Source organism: Cryptotermes secundus, unplaced genomic scaffold (genome assembly GCF_002891405.2).
Source record: "Cryptotermes secundus unplaced genomic scaffold, Csec_1.0 scaffold40, whole genome shotgun sequence".
In the NCBI taxonomy this organism is placed as follows: Eukaryota; Metazoa; Arthropoda; class Insecta; order Blattodea; family Kalotermitidae; genus Cryptotermes; species Cryptotermes secundus.
The window spans coordinates 1789529-1802078 of NW_019730583.1; the positions used below are offsets into that span (position 1 = coordinate 1789529).

The 12550-nt window shown below is 40.8% G+C and overlaps 1 protein-coding gene across 5 annotated transcripts in view; it reads left to right on the plus strand.

The window, feature by feature from the left end:
* LOC111866334 (potassium voltage-gated channel protein eag) overlaps positions 1–12550 on the plus strand; it is a 190571-nt gene that overhangs the window by 110578 nt on the left and 67443 nt on the right. For 2 of the 5 annotated variants that reach the window (XM_033752204.1, XM_033752205.1), the window contains exon 5: positions 1911–1991. The exons of the other annotated variants lie outside the window; for them this stretch is intronic. In XM_033752204.1, the coding sequence (XP_033608095.1) occupies positions 1911–1991 (81 nt within the window). The remainder of the gene's footprint in view (positions 1–1910; positions 1992–12550) is intronic. 5 annotated transcript variants of the gene reach the window in all.

Genomic DNA, 12550 nt, shown 5'->3' on the forward strand with positions numbered 1-12550 from the left:
CGTGATGGTACAGAAATACTCTGCAACATACTGTGTGCATAGAGATGTTCCAGAGATGTTTAGATATGCGGTTCACTGCGCAGGGTGTTGGGCTCCTGCAACAATGTGCAGAACTACACTTTTCGCTGACCATCAACAATTAAGTGTCACGTAAATATGTATGTATTATTATGCGGGGTCGCAGCGCCACAAATTTTGAAACCCCCAGATTTAATCAGCACAAACAAGAAAACTCCGTAGAATGACACAATTTGCAGTTGCTGTTTTCCATTTAAAAATTCGCCGTACAAAGTGAAATGAGTCTTCTTTCACAATATTTGTTTCTTTCACGTGGAAAATTCCGTAGACGAAACGGGACAAGACACGTGAAATATATGCTGATTTTTACAGAAATTATGAAAGTATGTATGAGACTTAAAACCGACTGAACATCGAAACATAAAAGGTCGAGAAGTACTCGTATGTCTTAAATAACCTGGTTCCTCAGCCATTGACTGCCAAGTCCCGATACAGAACTACCCGTTCAGAACGCTAAAGCAGCTGCGCAGAAACACCAACGACACGTCCTCAGACGATTATAAACCGACAGCATGTATAGGCCACGTTAAAGGCTTTTCTTTCTTTATGTGAAAGTAAAAAGTACAAGTGTCGTTAGGCTGGAAAGCTCATCTTTCCGGAAAATACAGTTTTACACCACTCTTTAATTATTCTTGCATAAAAACATGAAAAAAAAACACTTTTTTTTTCATTTATGCATAGATCTTTGAATTTGAACTTTCAGACTAAAACGTTGTAGGTTTCCTCACCTCCCATGTGTTTGCCGAACACGAAAGCAGAATACCGCTAAAGCGAAAATCCAATTTTCGATACCAACCTGATCCAATTCCACGCCCCCCCCCCCTCAATCCTCACAACCTGTCCTCGCAAGATCGTTCTTATCGTGGCATCTCTTGCTCGAGCGCCCAACTGAACATGTCACAAAATACTTAATCCCCCCCCCTCTTCAAAATTTTCTATGCATTCCTCGCCTGTCCCATCCTATCCCCCTACAGTTGCCTATATTTNTTATGGCGCAGCCCTTTGCCTATATTAGTAACAGGTATAAGTCACAAACCGTATTCTGCATTGCGCGCTCTCTGTACTTTCTTGCGTTCAGTGTGGCGCGCAGGTACGCCTTTGGTTATGACTCTCCTTTTGTTAGATGAACTGCCCGGGTTAGGAACCCGTGATCGCGTGTGGAAGTCGTGCTTATTCAGCGTGCAGTGCATTTTCGCTTGTTGCGGCTTGTGATGCGGCTTCTTCGCTTTGTCTCCAACACAAGCCCTAAGGAAAGTTGAAATTTTGGGAAATAATACGAATTTGTAGAGATTTTCCAAGATCCTGTGCTGGGATAATCTCAGGCAACCACGTGGCAATCCAGAGATATGCTGCAGAGACTGTATAAGAGATTCAGTGTTTTTCGTACATAAGATTTCTTATGCTGTACTTAGGTGTGTGAAGTTGCTTTGGAATCGAAGAGTTTGGCTGACACATTACGCGATGTCCATGTTGTACACGCAACTCAGTAGAAGACGAGACATGAGAGACAGAAGGTCGTAAGAGCCAAACCTAATGCTGAGAAAAACGCAAGTAAGTTTTGAGCTTTAAGAGCTTTCTTGTGCCTTTTAGTGCGTATAAGTAATATACACGTATATTTATTGCACAAAATTCCCCTTGCTTGTTTACATTTGTACATACATTATTTCATTAGCCTTTCTTCTTAACTGTAAGTAAAACAAAAATGCATTGCTATCAGTACATTGCCTTTTAGCATTACTTCATTTAAAACTTTTGATATGACAAAGGTTACATTAGCTAGAAAACTTCAACAAATTTCGCCTAAAAGGCGCTTACGACCTTCTAATTTTCAGGTGACGAATCCAAGTCGGAAAACCCCACCCACGTCAGTCAGGAAAGCCATAGCCCGGTTGAAGAGCCAGGGGCGGATGCAGGTAAACAAAAGTTGAGAATTTCATGGGTGGGAGTGGGCATCCAGTTGACTGGCCATTTCTCAGGAGGCGCAGTTCTTTATTACTACATCAGAGGTTCCAATAGCCTACAGCATTCACACACCACAGTTTAACATCATTAGGCACAACCTACGTTTTCATTCATTTATACATACTAAAGAACTGTCCTTTGAAATCTCAACGGAAAAATTTATTTGGTTATTTTTTTTACCCATAACACTTCGAAAGATCCATCTTTATGTATTGTCGTCCTTTAAATCATGATTTCAGTAATATGCATGCTATGAACATGAAAAGCTCTAGGAAGAAAGCTTAATGGAACAACAACGATTACAGTCAAGAAATACTTGATTCCTGTCTGAAAATTCTGGCACTGTAACATGAAATGGCGGCACCGTGTTACCGACTGAAACAGTAAAGTTTATTGCTGCTGTCTTCTGTTCCTGACATAAGACGCTGAGATTATTTTTGCATTTGGTTTCTGCGGAAACAACAAACTGAAAACCGAATAACGGTCTCTTGCTTAGACTACTTTTGTTCTATGTGAGAAATAATACGAGTACACTCTCGCTAAGAACCCACAAAGGGGAACAAATTAACCGTTTCTAAACCAGATCAAGGTTTGTCGCTTTGTTAGCAAGTGAAGCGAACCTCTCTCGGTTGATGACACCTTCAGGAAACCGTTTACATCAACGAAAGATGTAGATGGAAGTAAATCTTTGGCTTCAGTTTCTGAAATATGGGGCACATGGAAAGTATTTTTATCATAAAACAATCGACTTCCATATTTCAAAGTGCAGTGTATGTAAGGTACATATTTTTATGTACGTATATCCATCAGTGTCTCCTTTCTCCTGCACCCACATGTTTTAAAGGTTACTTTTGTTGATTTTAACGTATCGTGTTAACACAAATCAGGAGTAAGATCTAAAAGCTTGTGACGATGGTATGCTAATCAGTTATTGTTTTTTTCTGGACCTTATCTATCGTCCTGTTTTTATTTAAACACCACGTTTCGGAGACTGGATTCTATCTCCGTCTTCGGGTGAAAGTTACTCAGCTGCGCCCAATCGATGGAGCTAGTCCCTATCTCCGGAAACCAACATCAACACAATATAGGATATATAAACCAATCACATCCAAAATCATCTGCGAGAGTTAAGATAAACATAAAAATCATTAAAAACACCCCACACATGAGACCTAGCACCTATATCCATGCACTACTTCATGGCTCTTTTTGTTAAAACCAGAGTATCATCAGAACAGAAATCACCACTAAAGAGACAAATTCTCTGGATGGTGCCAACATAAGGTCATAATTTTCACTTTAAGGAATCAGCACTGGACACAGCAGACCACAGACCCACTAAATGGTTCAGATACGGTGACGGTTTGGTTTGGCCAAGTGGACCAGAAAGATTGCAGCAATTTCTTCATCACCTCAAAAGCTTTCGTCCTACCATCAAATTCGCAATGGAAGTTGAAGCTAATAATACCCTTCCGTTCTAGGACATCTTGGTTATAAAGAGGGGTTCGACACTGGCCACGGAAGTACCAGAAATCTACAACCATCCGCATCACGTGAAAAGGGGAGTCGTTCTTAGTTTAATTAGTCGAGCCAAGGTCATATGTCAGGATCAGAAGGATCTCAGCAACGAAATTAGGAATATAAGACATGATCTGGTGCTTAATGAACAAGAATTCGTTGACTCCACGACGAAGCCATCGAGAGCAAACGTCTTTCATGTACAATCTACTATGACATGGTCATTACCCCAAATATTAAGGGTGGCTCCGAGAAATTCAAACGCATTGGAAACCGTTTCGATGTCAGGACAATTTTCAGGACACTTCATGGGACACTGATAAAATCTGCACCAGTTTGGGATGCCCAGAAGCTGTTTAGATTTGCGGTTCACTGCGCAGATTGTTGGACTCATGCAACAATGTGCAGAACTACTGGTCGGGTTGGTGCTGGTGTCGGGAGACAGGGACTAGCCCTGTCGATTGGGCCCAGCTGAGTAGCTTTCACCTGAAAATGAAGAAAGAATCCAGTCTCCGAAACGTTGTGTGTTGAACTGAAAAGAGTATGATGGAAAACATGCAGAACACATTAGCTATACAAATCAGGAGGTTTGAAAGAGAGTGGAAGCTTATGGGATGAAAACCGTATGAAAATTGCCTCATATGGAGGGATGTTATTTGATATGCAACATGTATTGTGTTTACTGTTTATACCCCTCTCAAGGTTTAAGGATTAAAGTCAAACTAGTGTTTTTAAAGGTATGATATTGTGTGCGTGAAATTTCTGTACTATATTCCTTCGCCACAATAGGAAGTACACGTTCGCGGTTTCTTACAACATATTTCGGCTCATTAAGCTACCATCTTATGTTTGACTTATATTCAACCGTATTCGCCTGCTCGTATTCCTATTTTGGCCAGTGTTTATATACGTACTAGGGTTTTTTTAGTGATATTTAATGCCGTTGACACTAACTTCGCCGACAGGCGGCGGTCGCTCGGTCGGTATAGTGCGCTTGCGGACTAAAATCACGGAGTTTGTTTTGTTTTGTTTTATGTAATGCCGTTATGTATAGAAAAGCATGTTAGTTGACCTCTAATATTAAAATATTAAGTTATTAAAATTAAAAGCATATAAAATGATTTCTTGCGTTTATCTGGATGTAGCGTGTTGGTCTAGATATTTCTCTTCTGCTGATATGTATCTTTGGGATCCAACCTGATCTTTATTGATGTAGTGAGCATTTTGTTGGCCTGTAAGTATGTGATTGCGTTTTCGCCTTGTTTGTGTTCCTCGTACTTGGGAGAAGTGTTGTCAAGCACTACGCAGCATATTAACGAATTCAAGCATTAACGTCGGTTAGTTCAGAAAGTCCAGCTGAGGACGGCAAGACCGAAAAAGTGAACTCTCGAACAATTTTTGTTAATGTTTGAATAAATCTTCGCTGATGCACTGGGGAGAAAACTGTAGTGAGCTATGATGAATAAACTGCGGCAACTACTCTTAACTGCCCCTAAACTCGGCATTACGTGGATGTGAGTTACAGGTTTGGTGCCACAGGAAAGAGTGCACTCATTGGTTGGCTGCCTGAGGCAGAATGTTCACTTCAGATACACAATATATCATTCATTTTTCTGTTAATAAAAAGCAGGCAGTCCATAGGAATCCATTGATGCCTCTAGCCAGATATGTAGGTAACAACCTTAGCGTGTTTACTGCAGATAACAAGATGGCAGCTCGTAGCATTCCGGATTAGTTTCTGACGGCAAGATGTAAGCATTCCCTCTTTTTCTCAAAGAAGTATTCGTGTAGGTAAAGAGGTATACCTCAGAGGGGCTAATGTGGTTTCTAACGATTTGGGGTGCTTGTAGTTCATGTGCATGTCCTGAGGGATTCGAGGAGGTTTTAAGCGAAACATATATACTGTGACATACTTGTTTAAAGCAGGAACTGTGAAGCTAACAGAGGCAGCCGTTACTAGGGAACGGCACTGCAAACACGTCCGTTGTTAGACAACAGATTCGCAACACGCAACATTTTGTCCTCTACGCGGCCCGTGCGATATCTACGTGATGCAACAATAGAATGCCTGTTGGGAGATATGTTTTCTATGCAGTCCGTGCTGAGGCTACATAAGGAGTCGATTAAGCGTTGTGAGTTCGGCTACCCGTGTGGAGGCGAGGTCGAATACCTCCACCATGACTCTGCGAGTCGTAGGAGACGAAAAAAGGGAAGTCTCGAACCTGAGACAGTGAAATATTACCGCGAGTCCCAAAGAACTCCGACCCGATAAAGACTGCGCTGGCAAGGGCCAGTAGCATATACAATAGACAGACCCGTCCCCTCTTCAGAGAAGGCGCTCCACAAAAATAAGACCGTAAGTGTCAAACAGTAACGAATATCTGGCCGCGAGACCCAGATGGGTCTCGACATCAAGACTTACTGACTGACAGACAGTCGCAATGTGATTTTGGCTTTGACTTGTGAGTTCGGCAGCCGGTAGTCAGTTCAGCTCGGGAGCTGCAGTTAAGAGGTGCCAGCCAGAGAGGACAAGGAAGTCGAGGATGCTACACCGTTGGAAGCCGCTACCAAGCAGCGCAGTGAAGACCCGTGACTGAGAACATTAGTCTTTATGTGACAGTGATTTATAAAACGTAGTCACGTCTAGAGTCACACTTTATCACGTGACAGGATGTGTGTTTATGTATATAGATTTGATATAGTCAGATCACTTCTGCCTATGATGTTAAATGTACTGCATTAGTACCTATATTTACCTCGATAATTTTTCATCAAATTGGGATGATAATTAGTATGCATTTTCTAAGGGTAATGAGATAATCATTTTCTGTCATGCTGCAATTCTCTCAGACATCAGAGACCTGGGTTCGGTCTCATTGTAGTCCATGAGGGATTTGTGGCGGGAGTGGTATCTTGAAAGCAGGGTTTCCCCTGACACATCTGTTGAAGAGCCTTACTAGCCATAACCGTCTCGCTCCGTAGATCGGGATTCACATCTCGTGTCTCACTTTGCGGAAACTCGATTCGATTTCTAAACTAGCAAGTTATTGTTAAGGATCATCAAAATGGAGAGGATGAGATGTTCAAGGTCAGTAGTACGCATGGAAGGCGTGGAGGCTCACACAAGATTTTAATCAGAATGCCTGAAGGGAAGAGATCACTACAAAGAGCTAGACAAAGTTGGAAAAATAATGTTATAATCGACATGAAGTCATAGATTTGGAAAATGCATGTGGAGTTAATTGTAGTTTTCAAACCCACAGATCCCTCCCCCCACGCACACAAAGCTTGCAGAGACCTGATATATACAGTTCTGATTCCTTAACAAGAATTGACCTGCAGAAGAAAATAATGGCGACTTTGCTTTGAACACAGTAAGGATCACGGCAATACAGGCTACATCTGCAGGGAGCAGGGAATACGTGTAAAGTATATACAGTAGAACTTGGTTATAACGTCATCAAAGGGACGTAAAAATAGTGTCGTTATAAACGAATGTCGTTGTAACCGAAATGGGCACTTCCACAGTAGCCTTATGTTAGTCACGTAAAAATCTACCAAAAACCGAGTTAAAATGTTGCATTTTTTAGTGAAATACGTAGTTAAGTACAGACTAACGTGACATTAACGTGGAATTGCCCAAATGTGTAATATCAAAGACATATTACAGCGCTTTTCACTGACAATACACACTATACACACTTTCTAAATTACGTTCAATGTCCATATCAGAGAAATTCAGGAATGAAAATGACGTTACATACGAGGTTGATGCGTTTGTGCACGTCGTACTAAGCAAGGTATAAAAACAGTTGCTTTATGAGGAATTAGTTCGTACCATTGAATATTTGACGCAATAGACAAGGTGTCGCAGAAACCGATGTTGCTATAACCAAGTTTTACTGTATCTACGTGGTGCCGGAAATGCAGTCTGCATCAATAAGACCAGGGGTATTATTATTTCATCCCTTCATACCCATCAATATTATCCACTGAATAGCAGCTGTAGCGCGGTTCAGCAAAGACAGTTTTTTTAATAATATTACTCCAAACTATCTTCAGTGCACTGATATTTTTAGTAACTGCGCCTAGGGGCTATACACTGCACCGAAGGTAACAAGAATATATTTTCACCAACTGTGATTTTTTTACTTCTATTCTCTCGCAAACTTAGTTTGTGACTATATCGTTGTCATGAAAATTTTTTCTCGAAATTTTGATCGATTTGCACGTTTTCAGCCCCTAGGATATGAGAAAGTGTTTTTTGGAATCTCGTATGTGAACATATATTTAGGGAATCTTTTTGATATCCAACACTTAAACGGTTGCATAACTTTTTTTTGTTTTTGAAAGAAATTGAGCTGAAGTTTTACCGATTGTTCTACATTCTCGAGAAATCTGTTTCTTATACTAAACGTATTACATATGATGAACCCGATAATCACGCACTTCGTGTGAACAAAGAACAAAATTATTCGTAACTTTGGTTAGAGTTTCTGTAAAAATGACTAAAATCTCTGATTGAATGACTAACCGCTTGAGCTATGGCGCGGCCCTTCGCAAGGGGTAAGTCCGGTGAGTTTGGTGGCTGTGAGAATCCTTCCTCATATAGTGCAGGATACCGTTTCGATAGGATTGTCTCTGTAAAATGCCACGAGCAAGCGTAGCAGAGAATCGCTTTGGTGAGGTCTTGCACTAGTTTGTTGATATCACACGAGATCATTCGAATGCCAAATTACACCAGGAGACGGACAAATTCATCACCCGGAAGACTGGGATAAACATCAGAAGTGACTGTAGTATCGACGAAAACGGGACTGAACTTTCTAACCCTCGATAACACCCACCACAAAGAAACTCTCTCTGGATATGGTGGGTTGACAGCAGTAGGGTAAAGTCGCCATATTCGGATAGCGTGTTTTCTCGGGAAGTAAGGGCAACACTGCTGAGGTGGCCATAGGACCTAACACTTCCTGTCAAACCTATTTATCATCAGGGTCAGACTGGACGTTGAAGCAGCAGTGTTGGTTTACCGTCAGTGTACATCGTATGTGTTTCTGCCAATTCTGGTGTAATATTTTCACCTATTTGAAACCATACATGAGTTTTAAATCGCCCATTGTTAATTATATTTACATTATAACATGTATATCGTGTGTTTCCATATTTTCCGAAAGCGTCAGTCCCCCATCATACCGCCATGTTCAGATCTATATTGGGTTGCCTAATTTCGGATACTTAAATATGGTTGCGACATTCGAACATCCGAAATTAGGAAATTAGGTGAATGACACTAAAAGAAAGGAATGAACTACAGACTCCATGGGAAGTGCATTGCAGGCTGTGATGACAAGTATGGTTTTCTTGAAAGACCTACTTGTGTGCGTATTGCACTTGATGAGCAGTCGAATATGACATACACGTATAACTCGAAATTGTTTTCTTATTTGATGTTAACTTCTACTGGAAACTGTATGATTATTTTTCACATATTCATATCATTAATATTTTTAAAACATCTAATTATAACTATGGGCCGCGCCATAGCTCAAGCAGTTAGTCGCTGGCTTCCCACCGCGGCGGCCCGGGTTCGATCCCGGGTCTGGTCAAGTGGGATTTGTGGTGGACAAAGTTGCGCTGGGGTAGGTTTTCTCCGAGTACTTCGGTTTCCCCTACCAATCTTCATTCCAGCAATTGCTCCACAATCACCCTCACCTATCATCTGGGGCTGGTACAATAGGCCAGAAGTGGCGCAGTACAAGGGACTTAGTTCCACCCCTCCAGCAATAAAAAAAACAAATAATTATAACTGCGTTATTGAATATAAAATTAATTTCGAATGATTTGGTACTTACCCTCATATGTTGAATGTAGTCTACGTTCTTATTTGGCAACATCTTTTGTGTTGTTAGTTTTGTTCTCTCTGGCGCCTTTCTAGTTTAAGGCGCTCGATAATTTGGGTTAAATCAGTGCAGCTGATGAAGAGTGGCTTTGGAGTGGAGGGTGAATGAAAAAAGTTATGGCCGTTTCGTCTATGGTAGCTATGGATTCTGGGAGCTGAGGGTTTGTGTTCCGGTGTGAAGTTATTTGTAAGATGCGTTCTTATGACCTGTGCCTCCCCCGCCCGAGGTTCATAGTAGGTGCCATCAGGACTTTGTAAGTAGAGGACCTGCGTTTCATTTGAGAGTCAGTTCTTCGGTAGTTCTACGAAAAGACGCATGTCTCTGCTGGGAACTGTGTTGAGCAAATTCTTCCATTGTCTGGTCTTGTGATTTTGTATCTTCACGGATATTGTCAAAATAATATATAAGAATTCAGTTAGTACCTCACATGAAGGAAACACAATGCCTCTCCGCTACAAAAATCAGTCGGTTAATGCTGTTTGATGAATAATATCGTTCACTGTGAGGATAATACGAAACGCATACAGACACCGTACGGGCAATGTTAAAGAAAGTGGTACACACAATAGCCATTGGCTTTTAAGAGGTTAAAATGGAAGGAAGACAAAATTATACTTGTTATGAATCTGTGTATACTCAGTAACATTCTCAGTGTTTCCGCTCGCATGTTTTTATTACAATTCATTCTTCTCTTTCTCTTTCCAATATTAACACCGTTGTTTTAATTTATTTGTATTATTACAGACTTACAATGTGTCTTCTGGAGCTTGCATTTGTCCTAAGAAATGTAATGTTTCTTTACAGTTTAGTGTTCGGTGAGCATGTTTTGAAATTCTCTGCTCCTGTAAATATTTTCATTCTTTCCTTCTGGCATGATGGGTTTGTATCAGAATTCAAGTCGTGTTCCATAGTGCAAGTGTTACGCAATGCTTGTCTCTAAACATTCTCCTGTATATATGAGACGCTGTAAATGTTCTGTATGTGCCGCAATGTTAAATATGGAGTTCACAAGTATGAATAATGCCAGTTTTTATTAATGATCTCTGTGGAACTATTTTGAACCGATGTCATCAATAACTTAAAAAAAATATGTCGAGCTATAAACACTGAACCATAATTAAATTCGCAGCCCTAAAATCAAAGGTTGCAGGGGCGGTCTGACTCGCAATTCCGGGGTGAAAAATTAGCATGGTTGGTTACTTTACGATCTTAAAAAACACAAGTGAACGGCAGCACAGCACAGACTTAAGGGGGCCGGTGCCCTAGCCTCAGAGGTCGGAAGTTAAACAACGTCGAATCTCTTTTTAATGTATGTAAAACCTTTACTAAAAATATTTTTAAACATTATCTTACAAATATATTCATAAAAATAATATTGAATTATTGAAGTAAAGAAAACAGTAACTAGTGAATAAGAATCACGTAATTCTGGAATGTGGAGTCGTGTAGTTCCGTACATAGGTACTGACGATTCGGAGAAAACTTTTTTCTGTCTTGAGACTATAAAATGAACTTGAAGTCTTATGTAATTTCAGTGGACTTGTTAGTAGTTTGTATTGATTGCTTCCTATGTCTGTAATCACTTCGTTTAAAAGAAGTGTCTTTTGGAGCTCTAGTAATATCTCATTAAGAAGTATCTGTGTTTGTCTCAAGCCGCACATGTTCTGTTCAGATCATTGGAAGCAATTAATCGAGGGCCTAGAAATTTTCTCTCCAGGAGTCCCTTATATAGAACTATGAAATACAGAGCTTTATTTCGATTTCGAATATAGCTTATTCTCTTTTATGAATTGTATACCTGAGACTTGTGACAACGCCCATTCTTTGTACGAATATCGTGTTAGCCACTGTTCGTGCTCTGAGGAACATTTGATATGCCTGTATATTACGTTTCGGTAGTTGGATATGCTCTCGTTTTCGGATACTTTGTGGTCGTAACATCGACAGATTCTCTCGTACTTCTTTCTTATTCTTAATGTTACTGGTTACTCAGTGTGTTTTCCACGAGCTCCCTCTGTTATGAGTGGCTGAACGGGGCACACAACTACGTTTACAGCAACAGCCATTTCTGGGCCATCCCTGTGGCGGAGTTACTAACTACCGGGCTTTAGTCTCAAGTGTCGCCACTTATATCAATTTTAAAAGGTAACTCCATGGACCGTGTTAAGTGCGTCCCTTCTCTCTACGGCACGTCCGCGTGTTGAAGATGGAGGAGACGGCCTCCAGACGCAGAGGGAAGCATGTAGACCCATTGCTAAGTAATGGTTCTGTAAACAGTGCCCACTGCTAGGTAACATATTCCTAACCAACATCAAAGGAACGGTGTTGTCTGCGCGGTCCGTGCCGAGATGTTATACGTAGAACAATTATTGAGAGAGTTAGTGCTTTAAATTTATCAATACTAAAATAGTTACAGCCTTTTGAAAATGTGATACACAAATGTTTGCTGCTCGTCCAAAGTATGGAAAAGAAAATGTAGAAACACATATGTAAAGTAAAGTAAAAGTAAAGCTATCCCTGTCACAGGCCATGAAGGCCCATAGGGTTGCGAGACGTTGAGGGTCCCACATTATCTAGACAATCGGCTCAAAGATGGCGGTAAGGTTGTCAGCCTTACGCGCCGGCCGCGCTTTACTCCCCAGGAAAATTATTTATTTAATTCCTGGTACTCATTTCTGTTAGAGGCTGAGTGAACCCCAGGGCCATAAAATAAAGCAACAGCCAGATAGGGTCTAATGTTAGGGTTCGCGTATTTAATGCCGGACTACTGGCTAGAAGTCAGTTTGCATCCGGAAAGTCCTGCGACCGGCCAACTCGACCAAGTTTTTCCGTAGTTTTCCTCGGTCCTAGAGCAAATGCTGAGTTGGTACCCAAATTCCATGTTGCACTGAATGCCTCACATGAAGCCCTCCCATTGTTAACATCAAAATTTCTCCCTAATATAGCCCTCACAACGTTAGCAAAAAAATTTACTATAATGCACTCCTTCCAGCGTCATAAAAATATAAATATATTTAAAAAATCAGATTATATGCTCTACCTATACCAGAAGGACAAGCGGGTACTGCCTGGGAACCTCCAAAATCGGA